The 24,684-nt window shown below is 43.9% G+C and overlaps 3 protein-coding genes across 9 annotated transcripts in view; 2 read left to right on the forward strand and 1 right to left on the reverse strand.

The window, feature by feature from the left end:
* Window positions 1–7,863, forward strand: part of SAP130 (Sin3A associated protein 130) — a 63,116-nt gene extending 55,253 nt beyond the window's left edge. For both annotated transcript variants that reach the window (XM_085888791.1, XM_085888792.1), the window contains exons 19-20: window positions 6,640–6,756; window positions 6,850–7,863. In XM_085888791.1, coding sequence (XP_085744917.1) covers window positions 6,640–6,756; window positions 6,850–7,002 — 270 coding nt within the window. In that variant the 3' untranslated portion in view covers window positions 7,003–7,863. The remainder of the gene's footprint in view (window positions 1–6,639; window positions 6,757–6,849) is intronic.
* Window positions 1–15,321, reverse strand: COA4 (cytochrome c oxidase assembly factor 4 homolog). 3 transcript variants are annotated; one of them, XM_085888812.1, is made up of 4 exons: window positions 15,226–15,297; window positions 6,561–6,645; window positions 1,849–2,159; window positions 1–512 (listed from the first exon to the last, which is right to left on the reverse strand). In XM_085888812.1, exon 3 carries the CDS (start codon window positions 2,145–2,147, stop codon window positions 1,890–1,892), a length of 258 nt encoding a protein of 85 aa, XP_085744938.1. In that variant the 5' UTR covers window positions 2,148–2,159; window positions 6,561–6,645; window positions 15,226–15,297; the 3' UTR covers window positions 1–512; window positions 1,849–1,889. The 3 variants fall into 3 exon arrangements, with proteins under 3 accessions (XP_085744938.1, XP_085744937.1, XP_085744936.1); XM_085888811.1 differs by having other exon boundaries at window positions 1–2,159; window positions 15,261–15,321; XM_085888810.1 differs by having other exon boundaries at window positions 1–2,159.
* Window positions 15,322–16,480: 1,159 nt separating this feature from the next.
* INPPL1 (inositol polyphosphate phosphatase like 1) overlaps window positions 16,481–24,684 on the forward strand; it is a 138,870-nt gene continuing 130,666 nt past the window's right edge. For 2 of the 4 annotated variants that reach the window (XR_015060169.1, XM_085888787.1), the window contains exon 1: window positions 16,485–16,753. Coding sequence is in view for 3 of the 4 variants with exons in the window: in XM_085888787.1 (XP_085744913.1) it covers window positions 16,602–16,753 (152 nt within the window). In the remaining variant the exon portion in view is untranslated. Of the gene's footprint in view, window positions 16,754–24,684 lie in introns of all 4 variants that reach the window. The other 2 variants (XM_085888790.1, XM_085888788.1) reach the window with 2 other exon arrangements.

Here is a 24,684-nt window from a genome sequence, read left to right on the forward strand (position 1 = left end):
TTAATGGCATTGGTAATTTTTATTTTTCATCACAGTATGTACACAAGGCATCCTGTTGTACACAAACCTTTTGACCATAAACACACTTTTAGGGGTTTAGTTATAATGTGGAAACGGTCACGTGTCAGAGATTAGCGATTACAAAGGTATTGTGCAGATAACATTGGAGAAGAATGGATGGAAAGTCACTGCAAATACCTTTTGATTGGATTGGTCTTTTAGCATCTAAGGCTCGTGGAGGTGCTTGCACCTTGATTCACATGTTGGACAAGGGCATTTGGAGAAATCTGTGCACTGTCACATGAATGACAAGGGCAGTAGATGGGAGATAGTGTATTACATTTGAATCTGGGATGCCATCATCATGAGCCATGTTCTCAGATGGGAACACCAACCAGGCAGACCCAAAAGCTTTGAAACAGATTCTTTGACCTACATCATCTTGATTGTTGTTGGTCGATAGCAAAAGGTTGAGCAGGAAACAGGTGGTCAGCTTTTTTTTTTTAAATGTCCTTCAAGGAGAGAGAAAAAGATTTTAACAGTTTGATGCAGATTTACATTTGGCAACCACTTGCATACAAATGCTGTAACCGGGCATAAAACAAAGCAACCCATCCCCCAACTTGGTTTTCTCCATCTACTCGGGTCCAATTCGGACATTTCATAAACAGTAGCTTTAACCCGGGGACTACACAAACACAAAAACAGACTGCAACCAGACACTAGCTCTTCCACGAGCCTTGACTTTGTATTGTATCTATATAAGTTTTGGACATGTGAGAAAATTAAATGCTCAGACTAGGTATCAAACCCAGGACATCTGGCTGACCATACCAGTGCTCTGCCAACTAAGCTATCTGAGCAACTGGTTCAAATGGTTTCAAACCTTACTTGGGTTCCACTACAGCTGCAGATGTGATTAGGTGAGAGCTGATTGGCCTCCAATTATGGGTGCGAGACATGATTGGGTCTTGCTATTAATATGTTAACTGCTATTGCCATTGCACGTGGCCTGTGAGCTCTCGGGGTTGTGCGTTGTCTACGTTGTGACTGATGAACCAGTCAACAAGTGATGAAATGGGTCCTGTGGCTGAGGGGGAGTGCAGCATTGGGATTCTCATGTACATGCTACTTATGAATGTCAACAACTGTAGAGGAACCCAGGCAGGTTTGAAATGGTGAAGGGCTTACTTTGTGTAGCTTTTATTGGTTGCTTTATGCAGCTTCCTTTGGCTGGAAGAGCATGGGGGTAATTGATTAGGTGAGAGTTGATTAGTTATTCCCTCAAATTACAGGTGAGACATGATAGGGTCATCTTTTACGTACATCTAATACATAAAGATATACAGCTCTTTCTAACCACTGACTGACTCATTGACTGATACTAAAGATCGGTACCTTCCAGGTGATGTAGAAAGCTGAAATTTTGCGTGCCGATGGACCGAAGCCGGTACAGCAGAAAAAATCTCAGAACCGTCGGAAAGCATCCGAAAATGAAAATATAAATAAATTAAAAATTAAATGCAGTTGAGCGACCTGAGACAATGGGGAATCACGGTTTGTATGTTTCTGTTTTCTTTTTTTTTTCTTCCCCCTTTCATTCTGGCTTTGTACCAGAACACACCTTTTACTGTCCCTCTTGCAGGCTTTCATAAGCATGTTTAAAGCATCAGGTTGATGTGATAGGAGTGACCATGATGACCATGACAATATGGAAGGTGCAAATAAGTCTATTCATTTCATTGTACTAACAGATGCACATTAACATTGGTAAATAATGGCCAATTGTGAATTGACAAAAGTGAAACAAAGCTTATGTAACTAGCATGCCCACCCGCTCGCACACACCAGTACTCGGTTAAATCTCTCGTAGACCTTCATTATCATTTTCATGCCGAGGCAAGACGGGATTTTAGCTCGGCCTCCCTCTTGCTCTGCTGAGCTGCCATACAGTCACGGAATGCAGAAACCTCTTTCTGGCATCGCCGCCAGTCTTGTGTTTCAGCAATGCATGCCTGTACAGCGTGGTGCAGCTGCAAACAGCCTGTCCTTGACAGGATGTCATCCAAAGGATCTCTCTCCTCCTCTTCATTCTCTTTTCTCTTCATCCCAGGCAGTTTGTCATGTTGTCCATTCCTTTCTGACATGCCTTGTTAATGCTGGGGATTGGGAAAATGGCAGTGGGTTTAATGCTTCTGCATTGGTTCTTTCCATTTCATTTTAGGGTGGCATTACATAGCTCATTTTTGGCATTTTGATCACCAATTGCTGCTGACCCAAACAGAAGTAAGGTGGGAAATATTTCTATGATGTCACAATGCCGAATCCGTGAATGTCACCGATGGATACCCTCACATAATTTCCTCATTGTGCTTTAAACTCAATCTCTATATTTTCATTCTGATCACAAAATACTACTATACCATTAATATAATAAAATACAAACATTCCTGAGCTGAATGAATAAAGCCGCCAATTCTCGCGCGACACCCAATACAGACAAATCTGCTGGCGAGAAAGGGCGGATACAAAACACTGTTGAAATCATCATTGTATTGAGAAATTTATGAAACCTTCCACACACCTTAGAATGGATAAAAGCAGGGTCAGTTGGGAAATTCAAAATCACAATTGTATGGAGATATTATCAAACCGGTGAATGTTTCTGCTGAACCCTTGATTGTGTTTACTTCTTGATCAGGAGCAGTTTTGTACAGATCGAAAGTCAAAATCGTAATTGTAGAGGTATTTATTAAACCCCCCACCCACCTTAGGGGGTATACGCTGGGACCCAAAAACATTCCACAATCGGTTTGGCAGGGCTAGCCCCAAAACTGAGAGTAGTTCGGTGACGGATCGACGAACACTCCTGCTTTATAATATAGACTAATGGGGCACCTGTGAGAAACCCACGGGCATAGACATGTATGACATTTGGACCACCCCTCTTTATAACTGATGCTTCATTCATGAGGGATGGTAGGAGGTAAGGGGTGGGGGTGAGGGTATTGGTGTGTGGAGTGACTTCCTTCTGCCTTGACTGACTTGCATCGAGTATACTTCAATTCACACATTCAAAATTCCTTAATCCTTTGAACCCGAGTGGCCGATTTACCAGTCGCTATTCAAACCTCCATTTATCTGAGCGGCTGGATTTTTCTCCAGGGAGCCCAGGGTGGGGGAGCTGAAAGTCCAAGGAGCTCAGAGTTAAAACCAAACGTTAACACAATATTTGATTACATTTTTTGTACACATATTCAGTTTATTTCGTCCAAAGTTTTTCAAAGTATTGTTTAATTACCATAGAGTTGGAAAAGAGTTAACTTGCCTGAAATAAACTATTTATATACACAACGGGAACATGCAAAAATATAATTAGACTCCAGTTTGATCCCTAACTTCAGTTTTCCCTCCCTCGTTTTCCCTACCATTCCTCTTCTATGCCACTACCTCTCCTTCTTCTCCTCCCCTACCCTTCCTCTTCTACTCACTCTCCCTCCCCACATTACGTCCAACTAGTTGCATTCAAAATGGCATTACAACCAATTCCCGAGCAGGGAAACCCTACCCTCGCTGTTCTACTCTCCCTCCCCCTTCACATCTTGTCCATCTAATGCATTCAAAACGGCTATTAAAATGCATTTTTGTCTAAAAATGCGAAACAGGCTGCGGTGAACCGGTTGAAATTTGGTAAAGCTCCTGGGATCTGTGGCATCCATGCTGAACTTCTCAAGGCTGGTGGAAATGCTGTACTCATGTAGTTGCATGCAGTTATGTGCTCTGTTTGGAACACAGGCATCATCCCAACTGACTGGAGGGGGGGGGGGGCTTGTTTGTCTCTCTTTTTGGAAAGGGAAGTGTGATCTCCAGGACGGCAAAAACTACTGAGGGGTGACGCTGCTCTCAGTGCTGGGCAAGGTCTTTGCTCGGATACTTCTTCATAGGGTTCGCCACCATCTGTTTGAGCACCAGCGCCTAGAACAGTCAGGCTTTACACCAAAGAGGTCAATGATTGACCGTATCCTTACTCTTCGGGTCCTCACTGAATGCAGACGATTGTTTCGGCAGGGACTGCTTGCAGTCTATGTTGATCTCTGCAAAGCGTTCCAATTCTGTGAATCGGGATTCTGCTCAGCGGATTCTCTCAGCGAGGGATTCTCGTGAGCGGAGGAGGCCAATGGGCCAACCACATGCCTCATGGTTGCAGTAGGTTGATCAGCATCTCAAGGAGATTGTGAATGGCCAGACCGAGGCCCCTGGAGTACTGGCGGAAAGTGGATGCAGCGATGCACTGCTCCAGCGCATGCTCCCATATCTGACCTGATGTATTGTTCCGATTTCATTGTCGTGGTATTTATTTTTGCCCAATTGCGGTTTTTGAGCTGAGATAAATCATTGTTTGTGTCCACGTGCAAGATTTATTACCAGCCTTTTCTTGCTTGTTGTGCATCATTAATTGTAATCAGAGCAGCATACGGGGACGAAGCCAAATTTAAGACAGTAATGAATAGTCATCGAACGTGAAATGACATACGGAGATCCTGTAATACTAGATATACAAGATCTAGTGGAGACAAACAGTTAATAATGGCACCCAAATGTAAAATGGACAAGATTAATTGTCAAAAGGCAAGACAAAGGTTACGTTATGACATTGTGTGAAGAAATCGAGTTGTTAGATACGTCGGCAAGAAATGAAATTAAACGGAGGACAAAGAAGAAACCCAAAGAAGTAAAGAGCAAAGATGGGGTCATCAGGATGAACCTGGATAGGATTCGGGCGGGTTTCAGCCACGACTCCCCAACCCTCAAACCCACCTAGGCGCAGCCAAATGAGCCTTACAGAAAATTTTCTGCAAGAATTCACTTTTCTTGAGAGGTAGCTAACGAAAGCGATGAAAGAGAAGAAAAAGCAAGAATTTTAATGAATGAAGAGAATTGTGAAAAAACTAAAACGAAAAATATAAATTACAAAAAAAGTTAAGGGAACAAAGCACAAATATGTTGAAGACTCCCAGACAGATATATTTCAGCAGTTACTCCCCAGGCTCAAACGCAGCAACTTGTACAAAGTGCGGCATCTGTGGGCCACCATTACTGGATGAATGAATCAACTGTGTGTAAACGCGAGTCACATATCCGTGCAAAGGTTCCTGCCAACAATGCGCAAAAGGCTCATTCTGGTCCCGTGATCATCGAATTGAAAGGATGGAAAAAAAACGCTTCATGTTTGAATCGAGGAACAAACAGAAAAAAAAATGACTGAGTGAACCAGTGTATGGGAGAACCTATTGTGGATTTACTCGGACTTTGAGTGCACCGGTGTACAGGAGAAATCATTGCAGATTTACCAACGTTTTCACGAGGCACTCAGGGTCGAAGGCTCCAGTCAACAATGGCTCATGGAATGAATTGAGGCGAAGGGATTTATGCTGGAGCAGGTTTTTAACGCTGAAGACGGGATTATTTTGGAAGAGGATGCCATCTCGTGCCTTCCTATCAAGCAGGGAGGATCTGCTCTGGGTCAAGGTGGCAAAGGATCGTCTTACCCTTCCATGTGACAATGTAGCAATGACTTCATCGTGCTCCCGATGATCCAACAACCATCGTAAGTTCTACATCCACATTTTTCTAACCTCCACCCTTCCCCGTCCAACAGCATCATCATCATCATCCCGAGCTAACTTACGGCAGAGATCAGTACGAACGAGTATGTAATATGTTTACCCTCACCCACCTCACTGTGTTGTGATAAATTTAAAAGGTAAAAGTCGTGTTTTAGTTTAATTTACACCATATTTATATGTTCATTGCAATGTTAACATGTCTTCAGTCTATATTTACCTGTTTATTTCAACTGTAATGTGTTTATTTCTGGCTGTTATCGATCTTCCTTGATATTTTCTCGAAGTCGAGGAACCAAATCCCCCTCTTCCCATTGGCCTTTGGTTTCCACGATCGCAGTTTTATCTACCGCAGCATTTTTCCAGGAACCTAACCCCTGTGATATTGGAGGGTTCATTGTATATATAATAACCCAATGCTGTCTGTCTGCCCCCCTCATCCTGAAACATGGAAACGCTCTTCGGAGAGAAAAAAATTAAGTAAAAGCTGCTTTACATTAATTCAAACCTATGGCAAAATTATAAAATTAAAAACAAAGTTGCACACAAGACATTGCATCTTCACGCATAAAAGTGTAGTTAGTACAACCCTTATAACCGAGAACTTCCCCGGTATATGGATTGGACGTGGTGGGGCAATCCCCTGGCCTCCACTGTCTGCCGATGTGACGCCCTAAGACTTCGTCTTATGGGGGTATGTCTAGGATAGTTCTCCAAACCTCTTTTGCTGACATTGAAACACTTTGTGCAAGGATAATCCTCTTTAGTTTATCTCGGCTAACAGAAATAAAAGTTAAAATCCTTCATACTGCTATCTCAACTGGATCTTAATTGATGACCCCTGGGCTGCAGCTCTGTGTTTTTGCTGCTATGCCATCACATCCTTATGAAATTGGGCAATAAAGTCTTCCTGCCCACTACACTCCCCACACTTACCTTGTGCTCAGGTGTATGCAGAACTCACACGACTCTTGTTGATGTACCGTAAATAACTTGACCGTCCCTCCCCCAACAGGTGAACCTGGAGAACGAGGTCTATGAGAAAATGTCATCCCTCCAGGAGGGCATTATGCCGCAGAAAAAGAAAGGAGGGGGAGATGAGGAGTTGCATAAAGTGTACGAGCTCATTCAGGTGACCCTCAAATGCCTTGCACTTCCCATTCCCTGCTATGCCCTCCAAAATGTTTACTCCCCTCAACCATTTCTATCTTTTTGTCCACACCAGGGCAACCTTCAGCGCTGTAAGCTCGTAATGGATCAGATCACAGAGGCGAGGGAAAGCATGATGAGGGTTCTGGATCACAAAGAGCACGTGCTCAAGCTCCTGAACAAAAGTGGAAATGCACGGAGGGGTAGCAAGAGGAAGGAGAAAGCCTAAACAGACGCACACAAGCATTTAACATGTTCACGTTATCGCTCGCATTCTCGACACCTTCCGTTGTGATCTGCTCTGCACATCAGTTTCACATGTTCCATTGGGTGAACATTAAAAACATTCTCTTGCTCCTCTTCAAATCCTTGTGTTTTTACCGTTTCCAAAACTTCTCATGTTTACTCAGAAGCTCAGCTTGAAAAGCACGAGTTTGTGTATAGTTTGGGGTTAGTTACCCACAATGCAATTCCAATATGAATTATCTTGCCTAGGATATTTTTAATTGCAATTAATTCTAGATGCTGTTAAAACTTTTTCCACTTCAAGCTTCCTGATTTTTAGTCTAATTTAAACCCTCATGACTGAAGAGCTGGATCATTGACATTAAAGCAATAAACTTGAAGTTCACAAAGGCGGACCTATATCATTTCTGTGAGTTCTGTTTGATTTTGTTTTTGTTTTTGGCTAAGCATATTGGAAAGATTGACTTTTACAAAAGAACGTCATTCATACGAATCGATCTGTAATTCAACGCAGATGCGAGTGTAAGGTTCAGCTTGTATACAAACACGCCTTTTATGCATAGATAAAACTGCATTCTATTTTTCACTAATACTACTTCCTTTTATCACCTCCCCCACTTCCTGTTTGTGTACATACCATTACCAGTTCAATTAATTTTTTTTTTTTTATAAACTATGGACTGTGAATGGAATTTGATTGGTTTGTAAACTGACATTTGAAAGCTGTGGTTCACCAAATGCGGTTAGATAAAATGCTTGCAAGTTAAATAAAGTCGTCCTCTCCTTTTGTGCGCTACACATGATAAAGTTGCACATTGTTGGAAAGGACTATCATTTAGCCGAAGTTTGACTTGGATTTTTATTTTTCCAAGTAGTAAATACATATGGCACAGAATCTGGCTGTGTGAGGTAAACGCTGTGTGAAATTGATCTGCGTCATGCGGTTTGCTGCATTCTGCCCTTGAGTGGCAGTGTAAGTGCTTTGCTATATATTTGAATCGAGTAACTCAGCCAGTGGCATTAACTTTGTGAGACAGCACACTTGTTTAACCACAGGGTATTTGGCATTGTCACAATCAACACAAGAGAGCATTTGACAGTGCAGAGCCAGCCTCACTGGGGTATCTTGGAGAACCCTTTCACACACTGGGGTGCTATTTTGAAGTCTGTCTATGGATGGGGATGCACACGCTCACACTTTTGAGAATGGGCAATGCTTATGAATTGTATAACCATCAGGTCATCAACTTCTTTAACGGCCACAATTATTCCCACATTCTTGTGGCATTGGCATGGGGGAGTTTTTGGCCCACGACAAGTAGTTCGAGCAGGAAATTGTAGTTTCTTCATGGTGCTGGCGATAACTCGCACACTCTTCACGACGGACACTGTGGCATCATCAACTAATGCCAGCAGACGGGATGCCCAGTTTGTCACAATAATGAATCGCCCTGCCTGTGAAATGACAGTTATAGCTGGGTCGGGATTCAAACCCAGGCCAGATAGCTTGGAAGCGAGTATGTGTACCTCTCGAGTCTCGTTCAACCCATCAGGTAATACACTACCCTACCAAAAGTTATAGGACACCTCAGTTGTGGAAATTGTGTAATGTGTATCACCATGTCATCTTATATAAAACGCAATGTGTTTGTGTGATGTCTGTCCCCCTTCAAAAGGACAATTTAAGAAGGGTTTTAAAGACGAATCTTTTAACACAACTGTATTCACTGGGCTATTTTTTTTTCAGGATTAAAAAAGAAACTCGAAAAACATTTTCCATTAACGAGTAATTACGGCTTTTTTGGAAATGTAGACGGTGACTTGCAACTGGGCCTCAATGGTAGTGTACAGAAACGTTAAAAAACAAACAATATAAGGTGCAGGGAGGTGAAATTTACTGCACGTGATGTGTATGGTGCGCAGAGTAAAACAAGTGTTCATTTACATACGTGCGATGTCGAATAAATAAAGATATAAGCACACCTGACGCTATGCCGAGGCTTCAGGCTTTGGGACGCTCATGAGGCTGTACCCACAAAATGAAAGGTCCCACATGATAAAGAAAATAGGATAACATATGTACATGTGTTTCAAAATAACACTTTTTCTTGCAATAAAACATATCTTCCACTCTGAATATTTCGAATAAAATAATTCCAAACCGTCATTTTTGATGGGTTTTTATACTAATGAATATGAAGATGCTGGAGGGTTAAGATGTCCTCGAGGAAAATGATGGAGTTTCAATAAGTAATGACTTTTGGTTATTAGTGGGCATCGCATCAGACCAATTTCAACAATCTTTGTCTCCTGTTAATTGGGGGAGGGGGGAGAGGTTAGCCATGGTTGGGGGGGGGGGTAACATAAAAGAAGAGGAAGAATACAGAACACCAGTCCCGATCAATCGAAATACAAATCTCCTTGCAGTGACTTGTCAGACAGGATGAGTCAAATACAAAAAAAAAATCCATTACATCATGAAAGAGTGCAGAGAGAGTCATTGAGGTGTCAGGCAAGCGCTGGGGTATGTTCTCTTAGCAAGTGCCTTGCTATCGCTTGCCAATCCAGCCGTTCTGTATCAACCGCTTTGAAAGCCGTTCACCTCGCTGCTCGGCAAATTAAGCAAGCGATCGAGGTGCTTCGTTATGTGAGCAAAAATGATCACCGAAGTTGGATTTAAAACGATACAACCAATTAAATGCTCAGAGGCACACCCCTATATTTACCTTCCATACCATAAACTAGAACGGCACTCGGAAGAGCACATACCTGCACCAGGTTGAATAGTTTATATTTTGTATTCCACCGACAGGTTGGATCTAAATCCGGACCTTAACCAAAATCGAATCGGCTTGTTCTTGTCAACAAACCAACTCATCCATCAAGTTTTGTCATAACTCGTCCACAACTTATTGAAATGTCATACTGGAAATACTGTTTATCGTTTTTGGCACTCTCTCTCAGAGGTGAAGAATCACTTAAAATATTCTGGGATCCGGATTCAGATCTTCACCAAAATCGAATCGATTCGTCCTTGTCACCCACCAAATCTGTCCACCAAGTTTCATCCGAATCCGTCCACAACTTTTAAAGATATCCTGTTCATAGACAAACAGACGTGAAAACGTAACCTTCATCCACTTTCGGGGGTAATGTAAAAAAAAATAAAAAAATAAAAAAAAAAACCTTCATATCTGTCTGTGGAAAAAGTCACTACATCATTATGTCTTAATTACATACTTGTGGAACATCTATCTATATGTTACTAAAACTCTCATCTTGTCTTGTATATATGTATGTCTTCTTCTTCTTCTTTCGGCTGCTCCCATTGGGGGTCGCCACAGCGGATCATCTGTATGATCCGCATAGTGATTTGGCACATGTTTTTTTTTTACGCCGGATGCCCTTCCTGACGCACCCCTGGTCGCCTCTTACGACACAGGGATATTGTACACCTATTTTTAACCGGGGTATACACCGGCCCAGTACACTGGTACTCGCTTCGCCGACCTCGGAAGGATGACAGGCTGAGTCAACCCCCTGGTGTATTAATTCAGTGGCCCAACGGGGCTTGAACTCAGGACCTTTTGGATCGCAAGCCGCTGCCCTAACCACTGCGCTAACACCAGGCTCTTGTATATATGTATGTATGTATGTATGTTCCTGAAATACAGCCACAACGGTACAAGATAGTGCAAAATTTTTAGTGCTACCTTACTCTCTATTCTCCTGCGGTGTGCAGTATCAAGTTTCGTTAAAATCGCGCAACGAAAAATTAAAAAAAAAATCAATTCCCGATTCAGTCAAGTCCTCTCTGGGAGAATTTGATCAATGCAAACAACCTCAGCGGTATAGTTCGCTGGAGCTATCTTTTTTTTTTTTCTTGAAATGATTTTTTTCATCAACCGCTGTCACAACGGGAACCCAATGAGTTAACGGGTCGTCCAGTACCTTTTAAACCTTTAGATGGCTTAGACCCCCCCCTTCCCAAGACCATTAAGACCTTTCAAGAATTTTCATCCTTTTTACCCCTCTAGACCTTCAGACCTCTTGATCCTTTTAAACCCTATTATTGGAACTTACCTTTCAGATCCTTTGAGACCCTTTAACCCCTTTATTAAACACACCACAAACATCAAAAGAATCTTCTTGCAATATCCAGACTATATACTTCCTTCAGCAAGTAATACACAATCTCCACCCACCCATGGGGTGGGTACTCCGCCAGTATTATCGAAACGTGAATTTCATACTTTTATTTTTACTTCTACTGTTCATCCTAATTCTTCAAGATCTACAAACATACAAACAACCCCCTCCCCACAATCCACAGTGGGAGGTCCTTAGATAAGTTTGGTAGAGGGGCTCCTCCTGCTGACCCCCCCTCCCCAATTATTTATTTTTCTTTCCCTCTTCCTCGTCCCATAACCGCTGAGAACACATTTCCCTCATATTTTAGGGAAGTCACAAGAGTATCGAGTAAAACCGAACACGATGGCCCTGACAGCATTTGCTTGAGTGCCACGATCGCACTGTTTCCATGGAGACCGCCATGATGTTAAGTGTAGCGCAGCACTCGACATTGTACATTCAGTAAGAACAAGAAAAAGTCTGTTCTGCAGGAGTGCTTGTTTTGGCAGTTTGAATCAAGCAAGCTGCGTGGAAAGCGATAGCAAGCTGCTTGCTAACGGAACACACCCCAGGTGTCACCTTGCACACAGGTTACACAGCAATCGTGCCATGCAAGCACGGACGAGGGAACGGAGGAATTATGTTCCAACAAACAAACGGAAACCCAAAATGAAAATATTAATAACTTGCTTCAGAAAAATGCCTTGAAAACAAAAAGCAGTGGATAATCTTTAAAGGCAGAAGAGGTTCTTGGTCTCCGTGACAATATTGTTACGAATTTGGAAGCTTACTGCACACAACAGCCAGGTCCTATAGATCAGTTATATTGGTATGTGTTTCTAGTTAGGGTCCCGCCCCCTGTGTCTAATGGGTGATTAAATGTTCGTGCGCTGCGGAGTTATTTTGATAGTCAGGGTTTTCTTTTACATTTTTACATCACTTACAACAATAACAACACCTTCGCTCCATCCTGACACCATAACACACGCGGTGGGCGGAGTTCAAGAAGGACTTGGCGACTCTCTCGACCAATCAGAGAGATGTGAGCGAGTTTGCCATCGGTCGGCCAATGAGAGCCAACGCAGGACAATATTACTCCTCTTCCTGTTTGAGGACCGGTCCGCCGTGACGCCCGCCACGCCCCCCCCTCCCGGTCCAATCAGCGGACTTGGCACCCCTTTTGACCAATCACGGGGGCGATGAGCGCATTTGCGTGCCAAAACCGTCCAGTGAGGGAGAGCAGGTCGGAGGAGGTGGCTCCTCCCCTCTGGAGAAGGAGTGAATAATTGTTCGGGCGATCCGTCTGGAAGCAGTAAGAGTTGGTTTTTGTCTGCCGGATCGTCCCGGATCGCCTGGCCTTGCTTGCTGGCGCTCGCTGCCTTGTCCGCGCTCGTGTTGGTTGGCGTCCGTCTTTCATCCTCTGTCCCTGGTACCTGGAGTGGCATCGTGGTTGCGGGTTTGAGTCCCGCCGGTTCAGGATGTCGAAGACCACACGAGGTGGACAGGTCCAAGATAGCTCGAGTTTCCAGCTCATCGTCTTCCCTCGAGCTGTAAACCTTCAACAAAGACCCGACGGGGTCCATTTCTTTGGGTGTGTGTCTGAGTGTGGGCCCATCTCTAAGTAGAATCATTAAGTGCTTGCGTTATTGTACATTGGAATATATTCGGTTGTAATCTGCTCTTTGTCTCCCTTCCCGGTTTTTGCCCATTATTGCAAAATAAATCCCCTCTTGTTGAATGTCCCAGCTCGTCCTTGTCCTTTCTGCCATTGGTTGGCCGCGCTGCGAACGGGAATTAGGAGGCTTCATTGTTGCCGTAATCGTGCAATCGGCCCAGCAGGAATCTGGTACCCTCCGCTCGGGGTACGACTCGGTAACGGCCCGGATCACGCAGATCCTGCCGAGGGTGAATTTCCCCGGTAGTTTGGACGACGTGGGTATTTAGGTATATTGAAATTGGCAATTAACCCTATCCCACGTGGTCGACCTATTGGCGATCTTCGGTCCAATAAGTGACCCATCGGCTCCGGAGTTAACCGGGGTGACGACCTATAAATTCCGGGTGTTCGGTGGAGCCGACTCTACTGTTCCATCTAGCGGTTGTGCTCGCCACCGAGACCCGGCCCCACAACAATATGTCCCTCAACTCGAGTTAAACATGGTGTCACTTTCAAGAACCAAACAGACCCAGGAAACCAAGGCAATGGTACTTCTCCAGCCTTATGTCTGAGCTGTGTGGACAAGCACCACGAGAACGTAATATTGCTCAAGTCATCACTCAGAATCCTGTCAGACATTATTAAAGGACGGGTAGAGTTCCTACCACCCTGTGGGCGATATCGTTCCAAGCATGCAACACGTTCTTTTGAGACATACTTTTATTTAGGCAGTGTATAGGTTACTGCCAGCTGTCTCAATCACTCCCGAATAAAAATTATAATAATAAGCCGGGAGGCGACGATGGTTCGCGGGCATTATTGTTAATAAAAAAACAATTTATACAGAAGTGGAAGTAAAATGGAAAGTTAGATCCAGCTTGTGGAAGCCACAAAAGTGAAAGTTCGTTAAACAAGTAAACGCTCAAGTTGACTCCAGTGTTGATGCCTGAAATCAGAAGAAAAATTTGGAATTTCCAGCGAAGTGGAAGTAGAATGGAAAGTTGGATACAGCTTGTGGAAGCCACAAAAATGAAAGTTCGTTAAACGCTGAAATTGATTCCAGTGTTTAGTAAAGCCTGAAAAGCCTGAAATTAGGAATTTCCACCAAAGTGGAAGTTAATTGAAAGTTAGATCCAGCTTGTGGAAGCTTTAAATTACCACAAAATTGGTAGTTATAGAAACACATAAACACAAAAGTTGGATTCCAGTCTTGAATAAAAAAATTAAATTTCCATCAAAGTGAAAGCTTTTGAGGAAGCCCTACCAAATCAAAATTGACCAAATCAAATCGGATTTTTAGCAGCGTCTCGCGTAGCGAACGCTGCTCATAGAGAGCTCGGCGTTGTTGTTGTTCTTGTTGTTCTTGTTGTTGTTGTTGTTCTTCTTCTTCTTCTTGTGAGAACAAAACCTTCGTCTCAAGGACTTAGCTCGTGTATATACAACATCTGGATCTCCTTAAATACTGAGCACATGGACACATCCTTTTGAGAGCGTCTATCATGAACTTTTAAATATATTCGGACATTTGCTTTAAAGTTTAGAAAAGTTCACGTTACTATTTAAAGATTATTCCATTTATTGTATTGTAATTTTGTAAATACATTATTTATTTCGTAAATACACTATATATCGTAAATACGTAAATACATTATGATGGGTCTCGCTATTGGCTTAATCAAGACACGTGACGAAATATCGGAAGTTGTTTTTATTTTTTTTAATGTTTAAAATTTTTTTTTTATCCGATAAAACCTTGAGGACGCTGCTCTTAGACACATTTGTCCTAGTTTTATATGTTGTACTTGTGGAAATTACACACAGCTTCTAGGAAATTAAATTGCGAGAAAAACAATCGAGAAAAAAATTAAAATAAATAAAAAGTTCAAGTGGGCGTGGCTCCACCCACAAGGGGCGCGGGACGCCCCTCATACAAAAAGACACAACTAGACCATGATTTCTAGCTTGTGTCCAAGTTTCATCAAGATCGCATCAAACGTCATGGAGCTATGCTCTGGAGAGAGTCACAAACAGACAGACAGACACACAACGAAAATAGTGGTCACTGCTGGCGCTCACGAACTAATAATAACCTGGGTTAGGTGTATGAAGCAAAAACATACCGACTGCTTATAACTCAAAACACCTCACTGTACTAGAAAACGTGGGGACAGGAACACTGTACTGAGTGGTGGAGACTTGTAATACCTTCCCCCACCTAGAGGTGGCGCTACAAGGCTACATGATACACATTTACATCAAGAAATTGCGTTCACCCTCCACCCCCTCCCCAAGACCACTGGCACACACACACACACACACACACACACACACACACACACACACACACACACACACACACACACACACACACACACACACACACACACACACACTGGTATAAGAAAAAGTAAGCGATACCATCACACGTCCATGGCCAAATCGCTCCAACAAACCTCGCACAGCCACACGAACCTCGTCACGGAAGTGAATGTGTAACTTGTATCACGTATTAAATTTACACGGTAATAGTCCGTCCACGTTTCCCTATGTAAACAAACAAAAAACCGTTTGCCGCATCAGTTTTCGACGTGGGGAAGAATGATGCCTCATGTTGTGGGAACGGGAGGGAATCCCTCGTCAAGCGAAGTGATATATGTGGATACACCTTAATGTATGTCCCCTGACAAGGAACCGCGACACAGGAGGTGGTTACGGGATAAATACAAACACTCAATCCAACAACTTCAGTGACGCGAACGAAGCAGGACGTTGATTTTCCCGCGCTGCCGCTGGCGAAGCGATCGCTCACAGACACAGACGTGTACGTACTGTACGTGAGTGGATTTTGTTCAGTGTGTACATCGAGAACCGTTCACCGGAGGAAAGTGAAACTTTACCACACGTTATACGACCATTTGATATCGTAGTTATTGAGCGGACATCGAACACCGTTCGAAATATTAGTATCACCGTCATCGCTTCAGCCTTCATTGTGCTCAGTTGGTGATTAAAAAAAAAGGGAAGAAGAAGAAGATGTACATTTTTGCCGGTTTCACGATCTCCCCGTTTGTACTTTCCAGCGATCTGTTCGAGCTTCTTCTTCACTCTTGGTAGTTCTAATGATCGGACCAACGCACACAGAGGATGAAAGCAACGGCTTCGAAATTAAATAATCCCAGAAGGGAAATGACAGATCTACAAGATCTAGTAGCAACACTCACCACGGTAGTTTACAAAAACACTCGACCAAGGAATAAAAACTACTTTGTGAAGGTTTATTAATGCACTAAACGGCAGACTTTTCAAACTATAATTTGTGACGCATTTACCTCAGAAATGTAGGGATGTAATTAGAAATTTGCCGCCAGAACAGTGAGCTCGCGCCAAGTCCTTCTGAGGACTGCGCGGGGTAAGTATTCTATGAATAGTGAATACCATCTATCATTCTGTCCAATTAATAAAGCGATTTGTACACACTTTCAAACATATGGCCTCTCTCTTTGCCGGGAAGAACCCACCTGACCCCCACTCACGGTAAAGTGATTAATTGGATAGACCCCCCCCTGACCCCCACGACATTACAACCAAACATAACATTTCCCCCTCGCTTCACACAGAATAGGCCTTATTCAGATGACGTCACGGTCACGTGACTGTGGCAGCTCCGCCATATTGAGTGGGCTGAAAGGATACCGTGTCCATAACAACTGATAGTCTCCACTTCAACTACACCGTTATTTCAAAGCAAGCGAGTTTTTTTTTCTGCAAATGGGTAAGAGTTGTTGTGTCCAGGGATGTACTCAGCGATATACCAAAGGCTCTGGAGTGCAGTTTTACCGCTTTCCCGCCGAAGTAGACCGACGACGTCTTTGGATATCGGTTCTGTGAAGAGAAAAATGGCGACCTGGCGAACAAGACTGCTTGTGTGGCCTTCATTTTGTCTCCGGTATGTAACTAATTTCTGATACGTTATTTCAGTAGTTGGTATTAAATAGCTGTTGGTTACAAAATATTGTCTGATTTGTATCGTTAAAATGCATTATATCCTTTGTTTTATTGACAGAATGAGATAGATAGGCCAGATCGCCTTTCTAACAGCTGTCTCACGCGCACAGTTCTGAGTTGTTTCACGACAGAAAGTCACATCGATATGTATAATACATTAAAAAAAACTAGAACGGGCACTCATAGAGCGCATACCTTCGCCGCCACTACTTTTTTTGTTCTTGGTATGAGTGTGGGGAACTGGTTTCATATGAATGGTCTTATGACACAAACCACATATCTATAATGTCATGACCCCCCCGACTTTCGGGGGCTACGGACTAAACAACAATCAACTCACGTCGTTTTGGCGAGTCTTCACTCGCAAGCTCGGTGAATACAACGTTTCAACAAGAGAAGGTAATCTCGTTTGATGCTGGTTTCATGCAAATTGAATAAGAATTGATTGAGTTATGCCGAAAACCGCATATTTTTCAAGGGCGTGATCCCCCCCCCCCAACATTTTACCCCAACCGGTGACATGTGTTATGACGTCATTGTGTCACAAGATTGGGCATTAAATTGTGAACATTTTGGTGCTGGGTTCATGTAAAGCGGACAAGAATTGACCGCGTTATGACAAAAACCGCATATTTTTCAAGGGCGTGACACCCCCCCCCCGACATTTTACCCCAACCGGTGACATGTGTTATGACATCATTGTGTCACAAGATTGGGCATTAAATTCTGAACATTTTGGTGCTAGGTTCATGTAAAGCGGACAAGAATTGACCGCGTTATGACAAAAACCGCATATTTTTCAAGGTCGTGACCCCCCTGACCTTTGACCCCAAACCGGTAACAAGAGTATGGGCGTCATTGTGTCATATTGCATATCACAAGATGAGGCGTTGAATTCTGAACATTTTTGGCGTTAGTTGCATGCAAATTGAATAAAAATTGACCGTATTATCGTAAAAAAAGACGATTTTGACCTTTTCTTGACCTTGACCTTTGACCCGAACGATCCCAAAATCTAATCGAATGCTTCCTGGCTAATAATCAATCATCCCACCAAATTTCATGCAATTCGGTTTAATACTTTTTGAGTTATATGAATCGCAAGATTACAAATAAATAATTAAATAAATACACGCCGACCAAAACATAACCTTTCGCAGAATGCGAAGGTAACGAGCACTTGGAAATATCCACAGCAGCGTGGCATTACACCAGATGTTTGTCATAGGAAAAATATAATGTATCTGTAAGCAAACTGACGAACGAAGATTTTCTACAAACTTAACATTTAGACAAGAGGTTCACTTGAAATTAACTTGTGGCAGCAGTCAGGTTAAAAAAAGTGACGCTGGTTGCTGAACAAAACAAGCAACAACGATAATACAATAATAGTGAAATGAAAGAAAACAGGCTTCACCTTTACCCTCACGATAATACAGTTCTTGTCAGCTTTCGTCGAGATTATGTCACTAACAAACCCGGCGACATAACATGAGTAAGCGTCCATACTCGTGAAGGATTTCAGGCTGGCTTGAGTGTAAGGACTCGGCGTTTCAACGAGGTAAACATCGATGTCAGGGAAAACGATTTGAGGCCAAAATTTCCTTTCTGTTGTCCGTTTATCCTTTGAAATAAAATAAGGATCTTCACAAAGACCACACGGCTTCAGTTTTTCGCAGTACCTCTTCTTAGAAATATCATCTAATCCGTGGAAATAGCCCAGAAGTTCACGTGACACGTGCGTGGTAGCCATGATTTTTTGCCATTCAATATGGCGGAGCTTTACCTTCCGCTGTGACGTCACTCGCTTAGTGCATAGGGTCAATTCAGGTGTGGAAGGAGGTTGCTAAATCCTGCACGTGAAGGACACTGTGGAACCCGTGTGCGGCGGTGCTGCAAGTACAAGAGGTTCATCTCCCCTCCTCCTCCACTGCGTTGCAGGCACTTCAGGTATCCCCCCCCTTCCTCCTCGACCACGCTGCAGGCACAAGAAATTCATCTCCCCCCCATCCTCCACCATTCTGCAGGCACCTGGGGTTCTTTTCCCCCCCCCCAACCCCCCTTCTGCCTCTACCACGCTACAGACACAAGAGGTTCATCTCTCCGCCTACCCCCTCCTCCACCATGCTGCAGGCACAAGAGGTTCATCTCCTCCCCCCCCCCCTCCTCCACCGTGCTGCAGGCACATGAGGTTCAGCCCCTCTCTTCCATCACAATCCAGACACAAAAGGTTCATCGAAAAACTCCATGAGTTTTTCAAGAGACACTGGCTGAGGTTCTGTAAGCGGAACTTTGCGCGGCTGGCTAACATGGCCCCAGGACCCATCATGGAGATGGAAGGTGGCTGACCCCAAGTAGTGACTGACACAATGGGGAGGATTGGCTGGAGCTTGATGCTGATTGAAGCACTCCATCGTCTGCCCCCTCACCACCCCTCAATTTTCCTGCAAGTGAAAGACGGCTGTGCGGGTGTGCATCATCCTTCTGTCGCTGCTGAAACGGAGAACTCAGCAGAGAAGAACTGTGGCCCATTATCTGTTCTCATAACCTGAGGCAGTCATCAACGGAAGATCATAGTGTACAGGATGTTGATTATGGCCTGGGAGGTGACTGAGCCCACCAGAAAGACTTCAGGCCATTTGGAATGGAGATCATAGACAACTACGAGACAGCGTTGATGGTGATTTCCCCACAGATGTCTATCTGCAGGTGCTCCCTGGGACGAGACATACAGGTCAGCAGTCGCAAGGGTGGTGGGGCAGGCTGGTTGATTTTTCCTGCTGAGCAGGTCGGCTGCACAGTCTCTCACCATTATCTCAACATTGTGGTCGATACCAGGCCACGACACAAGGTCTCGGCCCTCTGCTTGGCAAACGATGCTAGCTCATTAGGCACCAGGGTAGGCCAGTCACCAGTGATTTTGGAGCGCAGGGTGCAGAAGATGGGTCATCCACCGACGCCCGCTGGAGGTCGGTGAGGGAAATCGCAGCCTGTCGAGAGGTACCGGCCAGCCAGCCACTGGATCAAGTTGTCCGTTGCCTTTCTGGCAGGTTCGAGAGCGCCGACAGCTCTGGAGAGCAGGTGCTGCCGTGCCACTACCATGTTGTCCCAGCCAAGGATGAAGTGAAGCTTGAAATTGTACTGTTGTAGGCGATCCGCCCATCTGTACAGAGTGGCCACAAAGTCCCTCTGCATGCAGTTATATTTTATCTGTCTGCTTCCCTCCATTCTCCACACAAATTTGCATTTTTCTCCATGTTCTTCTGGACATCTTCCATGTTGAGGGTTGGAGGTCATAAAAGCAGCCCCTGACACTGAAGGTGGATGGAGGTTACGTTTTTACCTCTTGTCTGTTTGTTTGTCTGTGAGCAAGATATCTCAAAAAGTTGTGGACGGATTCGGATGAAACTTGGTGGACAGGTTGGCTGTCTGACAAGGACGAATTCATTCGATTTTAGTGAAGATGTGAATCCGAGGATTTATTAATTTTTTTGAAGTGATTCTTCACCATTGAGAAATTGGGCCAAAAATGATATTTCAAAATGTTGTGGATGAGTTGGTGTGATGACAAATGAACAAATAGTTTACACAGTCTTGCATGGCAGACATCCTTCATCATTGTTGACATGATTGATGGCTTGACTTCTCGACCCAATAGTGAACGGCGAGACACTGGTAATGTTTTTGCCAGATGTGTGTTGTACGTCCTCGCAGCATATATGGGTACAGCATGGGTGTACATTGGATTTGGTGAGAAATAACCCGATTGGTTGTCGGTTGTAATCACACTGGACGGTGACAGTCAGTATACACTGTGGGATACTGAGCGGTCGTAACCGGAGCCCGGTTTGTGACCCACGAGCTTATAGCGGGCACGGCAACACAGTGGGGGTTGATGTGCAGTCATGACACGTATCATTGGAGAAGGGTCCATCCATCCATTGGGACCATACTCTGTGCAGAGCGTTGGTGCCGCCTAAGCAGTCTCCTTGGCTATTGGGCACAATCCTGGACGGGTCGCCACTCCGACACAGTATACCAGCATGCTGGCACTCATTTTGCCGACTTCGGAAGGATGACAGGCAGAGTCAAATTGGAGAAGGATGACGACACAAAAGTTATGTGTACAGCTTTGGTTGGTGTCTGGTGAGTTGCGTGCGATAGACCAGGAACTGGCATCATGTTATACCGAGTAGACAGAACTTGCCTGTTGGACACGTTTGATGTCGATGAGTTCTCCATGGATGCTGGTGCTACAGCGTTGACGGCTGGTGAAATGCGGTCTGTCTGAAATGACAGTTGTTCGAGCGATGTACTGTCGTGGCCAAAAATATTGGCACCCTTGTACTGTTTTTTTTTTTCTTTCAAATAATGCACCATTTCTTCCAGGAAATTGTTAAAATTTAAAAAATATTTTGATGTCCACATACAGTGTATGTATTTCTTTTGTTTGCAGTGGAACAAAACCAAAAAAGTTAAAAAAAAATTACTCAATCTTAGCTTATTCCAAACAGAAATCTTAAAATAGCCTGGACAATATTATTGGCACCTTTTAGAAAATGATAGAAATAATTAGATCTCAAGTAGGTGATTCTCCTTTACTTTGGAATTAAAATCACCTGTGGTAAGTTGCAGGTGCCTGCAATATACTAATCACCCATTCAACCAGTTTGAATGGAGAAAAGGAGTCATTCTGCTGTTTTGTGTCACTGTGTACCGCAATGAGCACGGAGAAAAGAAAGAAAACCAGCGAATTGTCTGACGTCAGACACAAGATTGTAGCCAAGCATGGACAATCTCAAGGCTACAAGTCAGTCTCCAGAGACCTTGATGTTGCTGTGTCAACCTTACCCAATGTTATCAGGAAGTTTGAGGTCCATGGTACTGGAGCCAACCTCCCTGGACGTGGCCGCAAGAGAAAACTTGATCGAAGATTGTAGCGAAGGATTGTTTGAATGGTGGACAAAGCTCCTCGATCAACTGCCAAACAGATTCAAGCTGACCTTCAAACACAAGGTACGACAGTTTCAACTCGCACCATCTGTTGCCCACTCAATGAAAGGGGGTTCTATGGTAGGAGACCCAGGAGGACCCCACTGCTGAGAGAGAGAGAGAGAGAGAGAGAGAGAGAGAGAGAGAGAGAGAGAGAGAGAGAGAGAGAGAGAGAGAGAGAGAGAGGTATAGAGGTATAGAGGTATAGAGGTATAGAGGTATAGAGGTATAGAGGTATAGAGGTATAGAGGTAATAAAGCCCCATGAGAGTTTGCCAATACACCTGAACAAGCCAAAATCCTTCTGGGAGAATGTCTTGTGGATAGATGAGACCAAATTAGAGCTTTTTGGTAAAGTACATCATCTCTATGTTTACAGAAAACAAAATGAAGCCTTAAGAAAAGAACACCTTCCTTACAGCCAACCATGGAGGAGGTTCAGTGATGTTTTGAGGTTGTTGTGCTGCCTCTGTCACTGGGTGCCTTGAATGTGTGCACGGCATCTTAAAATCAGGAGATTACCAAGGCATTTTGGAGCGCAATATTCAACCTGGTGTCAGAAAGCTGGGTGTCCGTTGAAGATCAAGGGCCTTGCAGCAGAACAATGACTCCAAACACACTTTAAAAAGCACCCAGTAATGGTTCAAGACAAAATGCTGGACTGTTCTGCAGTGGCCAGCAATGAATCCAGATCTAAATCCCATTGAAAACCTGTGGGGAGATCTGAAAACAGCAGTTGGGAGAAGGCACTCTTCAAATCTAGGAGAACTGGAGCAGTTTGCACAGGAAGAGTGCACCAAACTGCCAGTGGAGAGGTGGAGGAAGCTCATTCATGACTATAGGAAGTGCTTGACTGCAGTTATTTTGTCCAAAGGCTGTGCTACCAAATATTAAGTCTGGGGTGTCAATAATTTTGTCAATGTCATTTCTTTTTATTATCTGATTTAAAAGGATTTATTAAGTTCTGAATAAAAAAACAAAGACTGTAATATTAACAGTGAAATAAAAGAATTGGGGAGACAAAATACTTTTGTCAATTTCAACTTATTTTGAGAGAAAATTGTGAGTTATTTGAAAAAAGTGCAAGGGTGACAATATTTTTGGCCACTACTGCAGCTGGGTCAGCATGGACCCGGGTATCTGGTGGAATACCTTCATTGTTGTCTTCAGATAGAATGGATGGCGGGGAAGATGTGGCATCACTGGACAAGAGCAATCCCACCTTCTCCACAGGTGTAGGTAACCAGCTGCCAAAATATTACCGAATCCACCCCTAACACAGAGCATCAGACATTACTTCCAAACAAGACTGAGTTATGGCAGTTTCGTCCTCCCGCTTCAGCTGTTCAAGATGTATCTGCTGCTGCGTAGCTTTCAATTGTTGCTGCATCTATGGCTGTTCGAGATCACTCTTTTGCTGCATGAGATCACTCTGCTACTCGAAGAGCAACAGATGCAGCAACAGCTTGATCTCGAGCAGCAACAATAGAGCTTCGTCCAATTTACATTCCACGGCAGCTCTGAAAGAGGCCTCGGCTGCTTCTGCTCTGGCCTTCAACAGGAGCACGATGGGCAGGGCTGCTGGTTTGTTCGGTGAAATGATGAGGACAAGGCGAGTGGAAGGGCCATAAAATGCGTCTGACACCGGCACGAATGCCAACCCACTGTGATTGGAACCTAGCTTAAGCGATCAAATTTCCGTGCTGCAGTCGACCGAGCAGCATTCCAGCACTGGAATTCCACTTAGGCGGTCGAAGCACTGATGAAATGGATTTATGCTAGACAAGTGGCTTGAGACTGTCGATTGAGAATGACGTGAGGTTTGAGATTGGAGTATGACAATGAGGGAAAGGATGGAGTTTGAAAATGAGGTTTGAGGATAGAGTTGGAAAATTAGGAAGAGAACAATGGGGATAGTTCTAACTACATTCATAATGTATCTTTCCCTTCCACTGATACACTGGAAGAGGTAATCTAACTAAACAAAACACCACAGATATACGTATCTAAACTCCTGGGTTCTTTTATGTGCTGGAGGTAACTCCCTGGGGTCTTCCAAAACCGCAACAGTGTAATTACCTTTTCGTAGATTAACTTCACTGAGAAACCTTAGCAGTCTTAATAGTGACTATTATGCTGTCAAAGGACATTCATAGCATAGGAAACCCGAAGTATGCAACACTCCACTGGGAACAAATTCCCTTACAACATCCCAGTGGAACCTGGTTATCCGCGAGTTCCTTTTCAAGCGTGGTGACAGACAGACAGACAGACAGACATCTCTCTTACAGTACAGATTGTCGCTGTGCTCTTTGAGCCGCGGAATTGCCCTCTGGCATAACCGTGTCAAATCAATGTGTGCCGAACTGTGGCGTGCAGGCCAATTTATTTCATTCTTCAACTTTGTTGTGGCATGGACTTGTTGCGGTATCATTTTGTCTGAGGTTTTGTAATATGGGAATACGCTTTAGCTTTGGATTAACGGGGTTTCCCAGCAGAGGTTTTGAGAGCTTTTACCATTGTGGTTTAATAAGGAATTGACTCGGAAACCGAAAGTCTCAGACGTCTTTTCTTCCATGCTAAATCGGTGACCCTGACGTGATCCAAATGGACGGACAAGGAGTTACAAGCACGCAACCAGTCGCCGGGAACCACCAACCAGCCGTGCCCTTCTCAGACGCTCAACCAGGCTCATCGGTGGCAGCCTTTATGTCTTAGCCTTTATCGGTGGCAGTGGTTTATGCAAGTCGAAGCCCAATTCGACACCTGGAACATTACTACCGAGTTGAGGCGATTCAAATACATTGTTGGCTCCTTGCCACGAGAGTATGCAATGGAGATGAGAGCTATTTTACAACAACCTTCAACGAATGCTCACTTT

The sequence above is a fragment of the Eptatretus burgeri genome, chromosome 7 (assembly GCF_056783735.1).
Source record: "Eptatretus burgeri isolate ZD-2024b chromosome 7, Ebu_testis_v1, whole genome shotgun sequence".
NCBI classification, from domain to species: Eukaryota; Metazoa; Chordata; class Myxini; order Myxiniformes; family Myxinidae; genus Eptatretus; species Eptatretus burgeri.

Bases quoted from the DNA above. Each gene is read 5' to 3' on its own strand.
- COA4 (XM_085888811.1), bottom strand. From the start codon at position 2,147: ATGTCAGAAAGGAATGGACAACATGACAAACTGCCTGGGATGAAGAGA.